The sequence below is a fragment of the Neophocaena asiaeorientalis genome, unplaced genomic scaffold (assembly GCF_003031525.2).
Source record: "Neophocaena asiaeorientalis asiaeorientalis breed wild unplaced genomic scaffold, Neophocaena_asiaeorientalis_V1.1 scaffold1, whole genome shotgun sequence".
Taxonomy (NCBI): Eukaryota; Metazoa; Chordata; class Mammalia; order Artiodactyla; family Phocoenidae; genus Neophocaena; species Neophocaena asiaeorientalis.
The window spans coordinates 2,811,419-2,828,535 of record NW_020171981.1 but is presented as its reverse complement, the minus strand read 5'-3'; the positions used below and the strand labels follow the sequence as shown (position 1 = coordinate 2,828,535).

The 17,117-nt window shown below is 44.4% G+C and overlaps 1 protein-coding gene and 1 pseudogene across 2 annotated transcripts in view; one reads left to right on the top strand and one right to left on the bottom strand.

Moving 5' to 3' along the window:
- The window catches only part of CWC25 (CWC25 spliceosome associated protein), a 31,909-nt gene extending 15,397 nt beyond the window's left edge, over positions 1–16,512 (bottom strand). For both annotated transcript variants that reach the window (XM_024742436.1, XM_024742442.1), the window contains exons 1-7: positions 16,366–16,512; positions 13,956–14,128; positions 5,595–5,831; positions 2,535–2,604; positions 1,717–1,844; positions 987–1,050; positions 153–364 (exon numbers count right to left, since the gene is read on the bottom strand). In XM_024742436.1, the coding sequence (XP_024598204.1) occupies positions 153–364; positions 987–1,050; positions 1,717–1,844; positions 2,535–2,604; positions 5,595–5,831; positions 13,956–14,128; positions 16,366–16,383 (902 nt within the window). In that variant the 5' untranslated portion in view covers positions 16,384–16,512. The remainder of the gene's footprint in view (positions 1–152; positions 365–986; positions 1,051–1,716; positions 1,845–2,534; positions 2,605–5,594; positions 5,832–13,955; positions 14,129–16,365) is intronic.
- Positions 6,128–8,258, top strand: LOC112399106 (mitochondrial import inner membrane translocase subunit Tim17-A-like; annotated as a pseudogene).
- Positions 16,513–17,117: the final 605 nt, after the last annotated feature.

The window sequence follows — 17,117 nt, the reverse complement described above, 5'->3', positions numbered from 1 at the left end:
TCTAGGGGTCTGAGCTTTACATTAAAAAAAAAAAGTAAAGATAATAACAAAGCAAAGACATCTGGAAGAGTTGATGAACAGACATCGTAAATACCAGCTGTAACCAGGCCCCCACCTTCACAGGTTATTTCCCGCTGAATTCCCATACTCACGGTTTGCTTGGCCTTGGGGACCGTGACCTTCTGCCTGGGGATCGAGACCTCCTGTCCCGAGACCCTGCTTCTCTGGTGCTCTTCTTGCTGGCATGTCTGGGAGGTGAGGGAGACGAGCTTCTGGACCTGGAGTAATTCTTCAACCCACGCACTCGCTTTTGCTCAGCTGTCAGAGGACCCTGCAGTCCCTGGCTATGGTCAGAGTTCCTGACCTATATCATCAAGGAAAGGAAGAAAAGTTATTCATAGGAAAATCTAGCAGCTCAGGAAAAGATGCAGTGAAACAAGAAAATGAATAAGCACTGAGGTTCTGTAAGGAGGCAACTGGGTATACCAATCCCATCACACAGTTACCACTGAGAGCTGTATAAACTTACGAAAGTTATCCTCAGAATGCCCTAAGAGGATGTATCACCCAACCACCTAAATTGGCTTGGCTCTTTGCTACAGCCTAAGGAGGAGCAGGAGGCAGAATACGGAGGACAGGACCTCAGGTTAAACATACTCAGGGGAAAAAAGGAATCCAGAGGGATGTACATTTATCAAAAAGTCATCAACCCTTAACATGTACGCATTTCATGTAAGTTATATGCAGAGGGATGGACGGAATGCCTAAATGCCCACTGGTAGTTTAGCCTCTCTGCTCAGAGGGCCCTCAGCCATAGTCAGAGGCTCAGGGATAAGGAATGGGCCTGTTCTCCAGTCTGTGCCGGCCAAACTCCCTTCTTTCCGCACGTCTGATTGGCTGCTAAATATGCTCTGTGTCCAAAAAGGTACCCAGGTTGGCACGTTCCAGTCCCTCAGTCACTCCCTTTGAGAAGCCCATATCCTTACCTGTAAGCCATATCCAGGGACTTTGGACAAAACAGGGGAAGAATTTGCCATCTTCTTTTGAGATCTAAGAGATTAAAACACATATTCATTGAAAAAGAAAATGCCTAAGGGTCCAGTTTACAGCTCTTGTGCTGAGACGTGCTTCCTGTTTCAAACGTGACCTCTCCCACCTCCCGGCTCTCACATGGGAGTGTGTTTCTCTATCTTTGCTGGAAGATGCATCAGCACAGTCATGTTTTTACTGAGAAAAACCGTGGGCCTTGCTTCTCAGCCCCAGCGCCCGAGCACATTCTCCTCTCACCTCGTGCTGCTATTCTAGGGACTACGAGTGAGTCAGCAGAGACAACGCTGGCGGCTCCCGCAAAGGAGACACACAGAACAGGTCCAGATGGGCCCATTAATGCATTTGGGGAAAAAAAAAAAAAAAAAAAAGCCTCTATAAAACCCACGTAAGTCTTGCAGGAATGAAGAGCTGAGATGAAAGTCATATCCAGAATGTCTGACCTAAGACTGACACAGCTACAGCCAGCTCCCCTGGGGGTTTCACCAACTCCTCCGGGAACTCAAGTGCTAGCTGGCCAGCTCTGGGGGCAGAGGGCCGGTGTGCAAGTGTTCTCCACTGAACCCCCAGAACCTGGTGGCTCCTGGCCCGGAGCAGGTATTCAGTTCGTATCTGTGGAATGAATGAGTGAGTGAATCAACGGTGCAGGACGCCGTTCCACACACTCACCTCTCCCGGCCGTGCTCATCCTCGCTGCTGCCACGATCGCTGCCTGAGCTTCTGTGCTTATGTTTCTTGTGCTTCTTTTTCTTCTCCTTCTTTTTCTTCTTCTCCTTTTTTTCCAGACTCATTTGCAACTAGAAAATGCCCAGAACATAACCGCGCAAGATTACTGGGACCCCTGTCAGTCCCTCTGAGGGGCCAGGGTCATGTGTAAACTACCTGCCTCCAGGCCTCAGGGTCTACAGGGGTCCAGGACATGATCAGACGTCCCCTGTCGAGAAGACTAGAGGGTCTGGACCCTGGTTGTGCACAAACGCCCCTAGACTACTGAACGGACCCTCTGGTGGGTGGGGCTGGGAATCTGTGTTTTGAAACAGTCCCCAGAACCACTGCTTAGGAATTCCCATTTGTCAAAAGACTGCAACTCTGCTGACAGTAAGCAGGGACCACAAGATCAACCTTTAAATTTTCCAATCCAAGAACAATCACATAATATGTTACATGAGTGATGAACGGGCCCTAAAGGCTTGAAACCACCTGGTCTCCTGAACACACTGCATGATCATGCTGTCCACAGGCACATCCCAATACCCCTCTTTTTCTGGAAGAATGATGTCACATGCTGTTTTTCCAACCAAAAGACATAAAAGAGAAAATTTTAAGCATAATTAAGCTTTATATGTTAAGATTGCACAAAATCACCAGGAGAAGGTCTCTAAAAGACAAAAATGTTTAAAGCCATGCTGCTTTCCCTCTCATAAGAGTAAATGGAGAGGAGTTTTCCTGTTAAGTAGCTCTTGATGCTTATTTGATGTACTACTTACCAATTCTTTGATTTTCTTCATTTTCACAGGATTATTCAATACCTCTCTTTTTTTCTCTTCTTCTTTCTTCCTAAAGAGAAGTTATAAAAATCATGATTCTTTCTTTCAGAAAAGGGGATTAAACCATTCATTCTACTCTCCATGATTCTATACAGCAATCTTTCTTCTCAGTGCAGGCAGACAGGCCCCATGGTGCAATCTGCATGATTGTGTGGAAGCCAGAAATCTTTCCCAAATCTGCATAAGGGATTGAATATTGTGGGGAAAGCTCACGCTGGTTCCCTGTTGTGCAAGAAAGTGAGTTTGGTCTGTTGCTTATTAAGCTTCACGCTCAGGGCTTCCCAACTGGTCAAGTAAATGTATGTCATCTTGTGTATCAAACGTATGCAACATTTCAATACTACCTCCACTGTTTAGCATGATAACCCCTGGGAAATAAACAGAATGGATACCTCTTTCAAGAAGTCTTACTCTCACATAGGGTTCATAGGAGGGTAAACTGGTCAACCTTCCCGGAGGACAATTCGGCAACATTTATCACAGCCTGTACATACTCACAAACTCTTTAATCTTACAAATGCTTCCTCAAGAATTTGTTACTGAAAGGATATAATCAAGGAAGGTCACTAAAAAGATGTTCATGTTATAACAATGAAAACTTGGAAACAAGTTAGGGATCCAACAGGAGAATATTAATAAATTATGGTAGAGACTTCCCTGGTGGGCCAGTGGTTAAGAATCCGCCTTCCAATGCAGGGGATGCAGGTTCAATCACTGGTCAGGGAACTAAGATCCCACATGCTGGGCCAACTAAGCCCACACACCACAGCTAGAGAGGCCACGCACCACAATGAAAGATCCTGCGTGTCGCAACTAAGACCTGATGCAACCAAAAATAAATAAGTAAAAATTTTAAAAAACAAAACAAAAAAAAAGAAAGGGAAGGTGTCAAAAAAATGTTTTAAAATAAATAAATAAATTATGGTATATCCATACAATATAGATATTAAAAATGATGTGACAAGTATAGTCAGCAACACAGAAAAATGTCCCATATATATGATTCGGTGATAAAAAGGAGTTTATAAAATAATATGCACGATATTTGTACACCAATGTTCAGGGTAGCATTATTCACAATAACCAAAAGGTGGAAATAACCCAAATGTGCACGACAGACGAATGGATTAAAAAATGTGGTATACACATGCAACGGAATATTATTCAGCCTTAAAAAGGAAGGACATTTTGATACATGCTACAACATGGATGAACCTTGAGGACATTATGCTAAGTAAAATAAGCCAGTCACAAAAAAACAAATATTGAATGATTTCAACTTTTATGAGGTTCAGAATAGTCCGACTCATAGAAATGAAAAGGACAATAGTTGTTCCCAGGGGCTGGGGCGAAAAGGAAATGAAGAGTTGTTGCTTAATGGATACAGATTTTCAGTTATGCAAGATGAAAAATTTCTGGAGATTGGTTGCACGACAATTTGGATACCCTTACTACTGAACTATATATATACTTAAAATGGTTAAAATGGTAACTTTTATGTCATGTGTATTTTACCACAATTTGTAAAAAGAAGGAAATTCTGACACATGCTGTAACACAAATGAACCTTGATGACATTATGCTGAGTGAAATAGGTCAGTCACAAAAGGACAAATACCATATGATTCCACTTATATGGGTAACTACAGTAGTTACATTCATAGGGACAGAAAGTAGAAGTGGCTGCCAGGAGCTGGGAAGAGGAGAGAATGGGGACTTACTGTTTAATGAGTATAAGGGTTCAGTTGCGAAGATGAAAAAGTTCTGGAGAAGGATAGGTAGTGGTGATGGTTGCACAATGCTGTGAATATACTTACTGCCACTGAAACGTACACTTAAAAATAGTTAAAATGGGACTTCCGTGGGGCGCAGTGGTTAAGAATCTGCCTGCCAATGCAGGTGACATGGGTTTGAGCCCTGGTCCGGGAAGATGCCACATGCCACGGAGCAGCTAAGCCTGTGCACCACAACTACTGAGCCTGTGCTCCAGACCCTGTGAGCCACAACTACTGAGCCCACACGGCACAACTACTGAAGCCCATGCGCTCTAGGGCCTGTGCTTCAAAACAAAAGAAGCCACCGCAGTGAGAAGCACGCACACCGCAGTGAAGAGTAGCCCCCGCTCGCCACAACTAGAGAAAGCCCGTGTGCAGCAGTGAAGACCCAATGCAGCCAAAAATAAATAAATTTATTTAAAAAACCCAAACATGTACTCATGATACAATGTGAGTGTGGGAAGAGTGCCTGCTCACATTTGTACACTGGTGAGTTTAAGGAACTTGAAAAAAAAGAAAAAAGAAGTTAAGATGGTAAATTTTATGTTATGTGTATTTTACCACAATTAATTAAGACACTAACAAAATGGGAGAAAATATTTACATATAAATATATATCTGTAATATATAGATAACTTTAAAAGAATTTTCAAAAGAAATTAAATAAGAAATAAACATTTTTTAATGTTCAACCTTACACACTTGAAATAAAATAAATGGAAATTAAAAACAAAAAAAACGCACCACATGATTTCATTTAACACCCAAAATGCAGCTCTACTTTGATCTGTTACATATTAGGGTTAAATAAAATTCTAAAGTTTCTTTTCAAAGGGTTCTGCTGCAAAAAACAAACAAAAGGGAGGGGTAGAGGGGAGGGGAAAAGGCCTATTCAACCCCCCAGCCAACTCTACACATATCCCCCAATTTCTAAGAAGCTGCCAGTCTTTCTCACCTTGCTTCTACCTCTTATTTTTGTTTAAGGGCCAAAGGTAAATGAATAAATTTGGTCTGGCCTGGTACATTTACCAATCTCTTCCCAAACAGCCTAGTTCAGGCACCCTTAATAGAGCCTCCTTTTCAACATCAGAAGCCCAGATGGAGACAAATCCTTTTACATGGCAGACAAAAGCCAACAGGAAACCAACTGCAAAGCAAGAGGTGAGATACCATCTCTGCTAAGCATCTCTGTAATAAAACCCCCTTCTCAGCCGCTCATCAGTACCTGATGATGAAGAGCGGATCCTCCCGGATTTTGCTGGCCATGTCAAGAAGGGAATTGGCACCTGATGGGGCAAAGATAGAGCCTGGGAGGAGTCCTGTCTCAGAAGAACAGCCTGCTTCCTTCTCCTCCATCTTCTCAAAAACGTATTTGTCAATGGGACGCCCCAGCAAGTACTCATCACGGTTCACCATCCCACCAGGACCCTGGTACATCCAGTCCAATTTTTCTTCCTTTTTCCTAGTTGAAGAAAAAAAAAATACAGTCAAAGAAAATGTAGACTTCTCAAACCTACGCACAAAACCTGAACATGAGGGATAGATAAGCACAGCTGGGGGAATCCCCTGGCGGCCCAGTGGTTAGGACTCCATGCTCTCACTGCCAAGGGTGCAGGTTTGATCATTGCTGGTCAGGGAACAAGGATCCTGCAGGCCTCAAGGCGTGGCCAAACTTTAAAAAAAAAAAAAAAAAGGCACAGCTGGTCAGAACTGGACTCATTCTACAGGCCCCTTAGCAAGAGCTAAACACCACACCCCATGGGGCACTTGGGAAGAAACGGTACTTGCTGTCATGGAGTTTACATTTTAGGAGAGAGATCATTTCCACACACCTAAAGCAATTTATGAGGAAAAAAAAGTTCCTCAGCCTGGGGCATGGATCTTCTGCTCAGGGTTTCTCAAGTTTCCTTTACAAAGTCTTTATGTTGTGCTTTCATTTCGAGGATAATCTGAAAGAGCTAACATGCATGTTCTGGATCAGCTCATCACCAAAACAATTTCAGTGACCACATATGCAGTTGTGTTTACTGTGTGTTTCGGTGCTTACTGTCACCTTGGCACCAGTGGTAATATACATTCGAGGGGATAATGAGAAAAGACCAGCAATAACAAGTTATGCTTTCAAGCCAAAAGAGGGAAGCCAAATTATGTCACAGTATCATGCCAAATATTTTCCTGTGGTTCTAAGAGAAAAAAAGTGGTGAGAAAATTGAGCCCTCACACAACGGACAGTAAAGGTGTGCTGAATTCATTCATAAGAGCATGTGTTGGAGCAGCCAATATCACATTCACACTACAAGTAGCAAAGCAGGTTCATCGAAACAATATTATCTATAACATTAGGTGCAATGGTTTTTGTTTTTTTTTTTTTTGCGGTACGTGGGCCTCTCACTGTTGTGGCCTCTCCCGTTGCGGAGCACAGGCTCCGGACGCGCAGGCTCAGCGGCCATGGCTCACGGGCCCAGCCGCTCCGCGGCATGTGGGATCTTCCCGGACCGGGGCACGAACCCACGTCCCCTGCATCGGCAGGCAGACTCTCAACCACTGCGCCACCAGGGAAGCCCCGGTGCAATGGTTTTTGACTATGACTTTTAAATTTTGTATAATTTTGTTTAAGATTATATAACAACTATGAGCATAAATAATACCTTCCTAGTTATATCTTTGCATATATCTTTAATAAAAATAATTTAAACCAATAATAGAGGGTCTAACCCTTCAGATTTCTTTTCCTATTATAAGGATTGGCTTGAGAAACACTACAGTCTATGATTAAGAATTGATTGTGGGGCTTCCCTGGTGGTGCGGTGGTTAAGAATCCGCTTGCCAATGCAGGGGACACGGGTTTGAGCCCTGGTCCAGGAAGATCCCACATGCTGCGGAGCAACTGAGCCCGTGTGCCACAACTGCTGAAGCCCGCGTGCCTGGAGCCTGTGCTTCCCAACGGGAGAAGCCTCCACAATGAGAGGCCCGTGCACCACAACGAAGAGCAACCCCTGCTCAACGCAACTGAAGAAAGCCTGAGTGCAGCAACAAAGACTCAATGCAGCTATAAATAAATAAATTTATTTTAAAAAAAGAAAACAGAATTGATTGTGGGCCACAGGGGTCAGGCTCCACCCAGCTTACCCAATCTCACTCACACCACTGGGGTCAAGACGGAGGAGCAAGAGTGAGAGCCGTGCCCCGGAGAACTATGTGGAAAACTGTGGTGGGGCCTTTATGATGGGTACCACAGGTAGTAGTGTCTTTTATGCAATTAAAGGTTTTCACCATTTTCCAGTGGGAGTAAACCAGAGACTACGTGGGAGTTTGACAGCTATTAAAACCAGGCCTCCGGGCTTCCCTGGTGGCGCAGCGGTTGAGAGTCCGCCTGCTGATGCAGGGGACACGGGTTTGTGCCCCAGTCCGGGAAGATCCCACGTGCCGCGGAGCGGCTGGGCCCGTGAGCCATGGCCACTGAGCTTGCACGTCTGGAGCCTGTGCTCCGCAACGGGAGAGGCCACAACAGTGAGAGGTCTGTGTACCGCCAAAAAAAAAAACAAAAACAGGCCTCCACAGTTAGGAGGTGGCTTTGCAGTTTGGGGAGGTCTGTTTTCCATGATTCTCTGCTGGATGGTGCATGTTAGAAAGACCTCTGGAATTCTGTCACAAGTGAAGCCTTCACAGGAGTCATATTGGCAGCCAAAAGGGACCAGTGGCCACAGTTGCTGGGTAAGCTGTGACTAGTGGCATTCTCCTAGGGTTAATTGGAGGAGCTGGTATCTTACTGACAAGATCTGCCTCTGTGTAGTTTCCCAATGGTCCTCGGTTTGCTGAAGATCCATCCCCAGTGCCTTCAACTCAGTTACCACCCTCACCTTTTGGAGACTATCAACAATATCAATGAGTTCTTTCCCAGAATTTCTTTAACAGAATAAGCTGTAATTCAAGAAGGATTCTGGAAGATCAAGATACAGTGTATTTTTAAATCACAGGTGAGACAACCATGGCCAAGTAGGCTATTAAGAGATAGTGAGGGCTTCCCTGGTGGCGCAGTGGTTGGGAGTCCGCCTGCCAATGCAGGGGACACGGGTTCGTGCCCCGGACCGGGAAGATCCCACATACCGCGGAGCGGCTGGGCCCGTGAGCCATGGCCGCTGAGCCTGCGCGTCCGGAGCCTGTGCTCCTCAACGGGAGAGGCCACAACAGTGAGAGGCCCGTGTACCACAAAAAAAAAAAAAAAAAAGAGATAGTGAGCACTTTTTTCTATTTAAAGGAACATGGGGGATGGGTGTAAAAAGACAATACAGTTATTTATTCACAGTTGGACTGTATTTATAATCAAAATACATGTCTAACAGCATTAAAAGAAACTGTAATAAGTGCTTAGAAGATGAAGAACCAAGGGACAAATAACAGTGAAACAAAACCATCATTTCCTTGGAGACTTCTCTGCCTGGTTTTGTGTGTTCTGTTATTCAAACAATAAAAAACTCCTGGGGGTTGGAGGGAACTGACTGTGAAAGGCAGACTACATAAGAGCTTAAAGAGGTCTGAGCAAGAAGACCGGTGGTGACTAGAATATTCTGGCAAGCTCATTTTCCTGAAAGGCAGTATAGCATAATGGTTAAGAGCACAAGCTCCGGAGTCAGGCAACATGGATTTGAATCCCGGCTCTAAAGCCAAGCAACTCATCTGAGCACTGGTGTCTTCACCTGTAAAATGGGGATAAAAGAGTACCTGCCTCATAGGGTTGTTGAGGATTAAATAAGTCAATGAATTTTTAAGGTGTTCAGAAGAGTGCATGGCACAAAGTAAGTACTAAATAAACACTAGCTAGTCTGTTTTGTTTTGTCTTTGTTTTACTTCAAGGGCAACTCATCAACTGGCAGAAGAAACATAAATGTATTGAGATAAAATATGTACTTCATAATTTCTTTGCCCCTCCTATCCCATAACCTACCCTGTAGTTCTGTCATGTCTTCTTACCCTGGGGATAATCACTGATGTTCCCACTAGCTAGTCTTTTTATTCTCTATGTATGTGTTTTGTATCTCCCACCAGGTTTTTTTAAACTCCTAGATGGGGGAATGAATCCCAGACAGTTGCCTAATATGTTCAGTGTTTGACAATTCATGGGCAATGGGTCTGGAACTGGCAGTACTTTTTGAATGAAAAGCAGGTCTCAGTGATCGAGTGGGGGGGGATCCTAAAAGGACTTGTCAAAGATGGCTCAAGGGATCATACTTATGCATGCCTGACACGAATGCAGATGGGGAAACTGGAAATAAATATTTGTTTTTTCATTTGTAAACGACGACTCGGCACATTTCCTATGTGCCAGGCAGAGGAAGAAGGTCAGAAAGATGACAAAGATTCAGGCAGCTGAGTTGCTCACAGGCTACCAGATGAGGCACAGAGGTCAACTAATTACTGAACAGTGCTGCTGACAGCTAAGTATGTGATGGGTAACTGTGGGACACTTGAAGCAGAACTGCCTGAAGGTACAGAGATACAAGAGTTTGTGTGGGATAAACGTGGGAGTCGTCAGCATGAAGCAGACACTGGTACCACAGGAATGAAGGGAGAAGAACAGTGAGCCCTGGGAAGCAGGAGCAGTTACTGGATGAGGGAAAAGAAGCTAAGCAAGTGAATAAAAGAGAAGAGACGGGATGAAGAGGTAGGAGGACCAGGAATAGACAGGCAAAGGAGCAAGACGTATCCAGAAGAAAGGATAGGAAAAATGAAGACAGATACTTCTATAAAGTAGTATTTTCAGGGCTACAGCTAGTCTTCAAAGGACTCAACTAATATCAGTCCTGCTCAGGCCCTCCAGTAAGAGAACATGTTGTATCGCTGAGATCCAGTGCCACTGGACTTGACCTGGTTCCGCCACGACCCAGCTGGGTAAACGTGCAAGTTACTTCTGTGCACTTCCATATCCTCACGTCTAAAATGGAGCTGGTAACTGCCATCTCTCATCATTTTTAAAGTGAGACCCTCTCTCTGAGTTTTTAAATGAGAGAACATTTGGGGTAAAAGTCATATAAAAACGAAATGGTGTATAGATTTTTGCTGTTGCTATCACTAAGGATATAGAACAGGTTCTCAATTGAGGCTGCCCATGACGATCACCCAGGCAGCTCTTAAAGTATCCAGATGCCCTAGCCCCAGACACCTCCTGCTAATCTTAGAGAGCCTGCTTGGGTGGGAATCACTCCCATCTTCATTTATCTAATCTTCCAAGGACACCCTAAAGTGCAAGCGTTGAAAAATGCTGGTAAAGAAAACACAATTTTCTAATATTATCAGTAAATACTTAAACAACATCCTATTGCAAAGAGGGATTTGGATGGAGATCAAGGATAACATGCATATTGAGGTTTTTTTCTTTGTTCTAAGAGAGCTGTATAATAAACACAGAAAAGATTATCTGAACCGTACAAGTGAATTGTTAAATAGCAAAGGGTTGTATTGGATAAATGAAAAGCACGACACTATGCAAAGGACTACACAAACCAGTCAGCTGGACAAGCAGATCGTGTAAATACATCTGCAAGTAAAGACCAAAAAAAGGGACCTACGTGCTAACCTTTGAGTTTCATAACATTGGAGAATATGTGAGGGGGCAAAAAAATCAAAAGAATATAAAATCACCTTCCTCCCATTCCCAACAGACAAGAGGGCATGAGGGTCAGCAACAGGATATACACTGACTCCCAGCTCTGAAGCTGCTCATCTATACTCTGACCTCATTAATTAGACTCTGCAAAGCCCAAATTTCTGACATATCAGGCACAGAATATGTAATGTTTGGCTGAATAAAAATTTCAAAATAATTTTTTACTTTTGGTTAGTGGGAAAGTAAACTCTTATAACTAATGGGTATTCTGTCTAAAATTGACATTTGTTTTAAAATCAAGGGTTCACAAAATCTCAAACCTCACATATAAAAATGTCATATAAGCTGCCCAGGAATTAATTCAAATGTGTGAAATTTATTTAGTTTAAATTATAAAGAATATAATTTATACAAAGTGTATAAAGTAAAATAATTTAATGTGTATCTATGGTTAAAAAAAACTTATAACATTTCATTATTTTACCTCATTTTATATATTAATGCCCTAAATATATTGTGCTGTACTTTAAAAACGCCAAGACTCCATTTATTTTAAAACATTTCAAATTTTATACTTAAGTCAGAATGGCCTTCTGCCAATCCTGAAAGAATGTACACATATATACAGTGGAATATTACTCAGCCATAAAAAGGAATGAAAATGGGTCATTTGTAGAGATGTGGATGGATCTAGAGACTGTCATACAGAGTGAAGTAAAAGTAAATCAGAAAGAGAAAAACAAATATCGTATATTAACACATATATATGGAATCTAGAAAAATGGTACAGTTGAACCAGTTTGCAAGGCAGAAATAGAGACACAGATTTAGAGAACAAACGTATGGACACCAAGGGGGGGAAATGGGGGGGGTGAACTGGGAGATCAGGATTGACATGTATACACTAATATGTATAAAATAGGTAACTAATAAGAACCTGCTATATAAAAAATAAATAAAATAACAAAAAAAGAATGTAATTATTATCCTGCCTAAATTCCATTAATGCCATTTCCACAAACTGAAACTAAGTCTCTCTCTCTCACACACACACACATGCCTCTGAATGTCACAAATCCTCCTGTCACGAAATTACTAAGGAAAAGCCCTGTATATCCAACAGGGGAAGTATGTCACATGTCACCCTGGAGACTTGCCCACTAGGATATGAACAAGGGATAGTACAGATAAGTCAATTTTAGTCTATCTGGAGTTTTTATTCAATTCTGATTTAGGAATGCACTGCATATTTTTTTTTAATTAAAAAATACCAAAAAAAAAAAAAAAAAATACCGATTTATTGGTGATCATTCCAGTGAAGACGTGGGTTTTCTCGGATTTGTTTTTTTCATACAGAATACAGTTTGTTGTTATTATATGCACATTTTACTGAACCTTAATCAGGAAGTCAAACAAGAAAGCAATAGCTCTTACCAGAAACAAAATTCCAAGTACATTAAAATAAGTCAGAGATTATAAATATCTTTAGTATATTCACTACTCATTGCTTTTCACTGTTTTGAAAAAACAAATTCCCAAAGAATAATTTTATATTTGATTTTAAAGCAGGTGATTTTTAACTATATTTTCTTACATTTAAGATTTAAAGGGCTTCCCTGGTGGCGCAGTGGTTGAGAGTCCGCCTGCCGATGCAGGGGACATGGGTTCGTGCCCCGGTCCGGGAAGATCCCACATGCCGCGGCAGCGGCTGGGCCCGTGAGCCATGGCCGCTGAGCCTGCGCGTCCGGAGCCTGTGCTCCACAACGGGAGAGGCCACAGCAGTGAGAGGCCCGCGTATCGCAAGAAAAAAAAAAAAAAAGATTTACAAAAAATATGTATGTACAGATTGTTTTATGTTTTGGGGATAAAAAAAAACATATTGACGACTCCCAATTTCTACTGAATACTACCTGTACTCTCAAACATGACATTTGAAGACCTTCACTTTTCATTAGCTGCAGAAAAAGTACATTGAACATTTAGAAACAAGAAAGAGTAAAGAAAATAGAGATGGAAATTTGGATCGGCTTTAAAAAAAAAAAATTGGGGCGCTCTCACAACACCTAGCTTCTATCCAGTGCTAACTCCATTAGCGTCACCATAGACCACCTCCCTGGCTCAAGAAACCTCCCTCTGAGAACAAGTTAGAGACTTTGCTTTTGCCCTCCCTGGGCCGCGGAACCTCCGCTTGAGGGCACCCTCCCCGCTGCGCGGCCACTTCCCGGTCAAGAGCCCCGGCTGGACCCGGAGCTGATCTCGCCTTATTAAATTACAGAAATCAGTAAAGAAGAACATTCCCACTGTCTATCCTCACACCCCAGATTAGAATCCCAGGTTCTGGGAAACCTGCACTGCATATTTTATGCTTTTAATTTTTCTCAGAACACATTTATTCCCATCCCCTCTTATGAGATGGGTAGAGTAATTATTGTCTGTTACTCCTATCCTATATTATACAAGAGGAAACTGAAGTCAGGGAATATCGAATGAGACTGTCCGCATTCACACAGCTTTTACTGACAGACACACCATCTACCTCCTTCCATGGGACCTCTCTGCCTCCCTAAAATGAGCCTGCAATCCATAAATAAACAAAAGCAGGACTGAGGCCTCAACACATACTGAGAAGCAGGGTATAGGCAATCATCCTCAGCCACAGTTGTTTGGCAATCATCTACCATGAACTTGGTCTACACTAAGCCCTTTATATGTCATCTCATTCGATCCTCAACAAACCTTAGGAGTTGGGTACTCTCATTCCCCCGGTTCTACTAAGGTAACCAAGGCTCCCAAACTTGCTCCCAGTTACACAGCTAGGCTAGTCCATGCCATGCCAGCCTCAGAACCCAGGCCAGTCTGATTCCAAACTCATGCTCTTAACCAGCTATTATGCAACAACTGGACGATGCACCGGCAGGCAGTTCTGCAATTCCCCACACACCAAGACACCCCCAGGCCAAATCGCCCCAGTTCCTCACGTACTTGACAGCTCCAACGTCCTCCGCGTAGCGCTGCATCTCCTCCCGGGCCCTCTCCTCCCGCAGCTCGCGCTGAAGCTCCTCAATCTTTTTCCGCTCCGCCTCATGCTTCTGCTCAGCTTTCCACACTTTCTCCACATTGCGGAGGGTCTGCGGGTGCCAGCTCTTCTTCAGATTCTGTGGTAAATGAAAGGAGGGAGAAAACAATGCGCGCAGCGGGTGAGTATAACTGGCCCTCCCTTTCCCACCCCTATATTCATGCCAAGGCAGGCATGTAAGGGCAAGATGTCTTTAACAATGGCAAGGCTGGCACCCAAAAATCTCACACATGGCGGGGCGGGAGAGAGGTTGTTCAAGTACATAAAGCTTCAGGATAAAACAGGCCCCTCCGAGATTCCCTTCAAATACTTCTATCCTGAAATGTGTGAGTCTGACTTCCACTAGCCTTGCCTGAAGTGAGGGTCGGTGATGACAATACAGGAGGAATGGGGTAGAGAAGCAGGAAAGTATAGACTCTAAAAGGCAAAAGAATTCAAGTGCCTTTGGCACTGGACGTCCATTCTTATGAACACAGTTTTCTTTTCCTTGAGTCCACTTAACGTGCCTTAAACTTGCATGGTTTACAACCCCACCTAGTACCTCTTTCAACCTTCCTTCCCAAGAATCTTCCCCTGGTTCTGATCTTCCTCCTCACCCTCAAGGAATGCTTCTCCTCTCCCTCCTCCCCATGAGCCACTGCTTTGGTTCAGCTTCCCAACCAGGGAAGGTTTCCTGGAGTAAGTGACATCCAAGGATAATTATAAATTAGCCCAGTGATGCAGGAAGCGGGAAGGAGTGGGGTAGATTTTCACACAGTGGTAACAGCACACACAACTGCAGGCCCAGTGGTGAGAAAGAACAAATAATTCAGCATGGCTGGAGATAGGAGAGCAAGCTGATGGGAAGGGGCTCAAGATGAAGCCAACTAAGAAAGCAACAGATTAAGGGCCTTATAAGCCATGTTAAGGGATTGGATTTTATCCTGTTGACAGCAGAAAACACTAAACATTCACATGCAGGTGGGAGACATGACCAGCCTAGCATGTAAAGAATGGATTGGAGAGAATCAGGATTGAAAGCCAGGAGACCAGTTAAGAAACCTAAATAAGGGAATTGCCTGGTGGTCCAATGGTTAGGACTCCGTGCTCCCACTGTAGGGGGCAGGGTTCAATGCCTGGTCAGGGAACTAAGATCCTACATGCTGCTCAGTGTGGCCAAAATAATTTTTTTTTTAAATGAGAGCTTCCTTTTCTCTCTCTCTTCTTGTACTCCCTTTCCCCTCATCAGGTTGTTCAGTCCTTCCTCCCCAACCCTCCACCTTGTCCTAATGGTCCTCGTCTCTCGCCTTCAATATGGGTGATTTTGCCTCCCAGGGAACATTTGGCAATGTCTGTAGACAGTTTTGGTTGTCACAACTGAAGGAGAAAGGTGCTACTGGCTAGAGGCCAGGGATGCTGCTACATGCACAGGACCACACACACAACAAAGAATTATCTCCAGCCCAAAATGTCAATAGCACTGAGGTTGAGAAACTCTGGATTAGAGCTTTCCTATCCCTAAATGCAGCTACTTGAAGACACTAAGTCAGAAGAACCTTGATGGTATCTTGGAACTCATTCTAACTGATAACACCTGACAAACTCTAATATAGCTACTGGACAGGTGGCTAAACGAATCTATTTGCTGATTCAATTAGCTACACTTTCAGGAGATTAGCATTTTGCTGATCTTGCACCATGCTCTTATGGGTACATTTGCCCAATTCGGAGGCTTAGCCCCCTACAAATGAACTATACAGTTTAAGAGAAATAGCCATATAACTTGTATTAAGTGCTATGAATTCAGAAGAAAGCTCTGCCACTACAGATCAGAATGCAGCACTGAAGAAGGAGTGGAAGTCAGAAAAGTGAACATGAGGCAGATCTTCCGTGACCCCAGGACATGGCTCAGGGACGAGGAGAACGGGGGCACAAATCACCCCTACTACAGCCCAGGACATGACTGAACTCCTAGCTGAGGAAAGGAGATGTATCCCAAGACAAGATATACAAAACAAAGTGACACGTCCTCCATACCTGCCTCCTTTCCTAGCCATGGTTCCAACCGCCCCCGAGTCTTCCCAGAATTTCCAGCCAGAGGGGCTCCCTGTCAACAAACACCATCTCCCCTCCTTGGCGACCCACCTCACATATCTTCCCAAGTCTCCGCCCGGTCCCTCATGGCCTTAGTTATCCGTCCCCTGTCCAGGGCTACAGCTCCCTGTCCCCAACGGCTGCGTTGCAAGAATACCCACTGCCACCCCCACCAATTTCCGTCCCCAGCCTCAGTCGGTCTCCGGCCTCAGTCTTCCCCCAGCCCTGGGCTCCCTCACTTACCAGGTCTCCGCCCCCCATGATGGTGGAGAACCTGGATGACTCAGGAAGGATCGAGGCGAAACGCAGAGAGAGAGCTCAGCTACGACCTCCGGAGATCTGATACCGGGTACAACTGGCTACCACTTTCACTGCCCGATCCAGCGACCACTTCCGGGAGAGCGTTGTATTAGAGCGACTGCGTCGCGGTACCATGACGTTTAATACTCGCTGTCGCGCTGCGTGGCGGTAGCGTCACGTGCAGTTTCGCAGGTTGCGGCCGTGATATCGCGGGATCTGTGGTTTCACTTTGGTCGCCTCGCGTTGGCTCCTCCCCTGATTTCTGGAGTAGTGAGTTAAAACGCTGCGGCTGTTTCGAGTTACAATTGGTCCTGGGCCTAGACCGGCGGTTCGGTTGCCATGGCGACGCACCGCGGCGTCCCCCTCGGAGCTCCACTCGGGGCCTCCCTAGCGAAGCCCCAGCGTGGACCAGCCTGGGCGACCCGGAATTTCTAAACGGCTTTTCAAATCCGCAGTCTCCTCAAACCTCGACTCACAGCCAACCCCCTTACTCCAGGCGTATTTTACGGAGTTAAATAGAAACCATAGAACCGAAATTCCATCAGCTTCCCTGCACCAAACCTTTAGAATCTGCCAGCTTTCCCCTTTCCTTTCCCTTCGTTTACGATGCAAGAAGCATCCCTCCTAATCTAAGGCACGGCGGTTCATCTGCTCGGATCCCACCCCTCGCATCTGGTATTACCCAATTCCTCCCT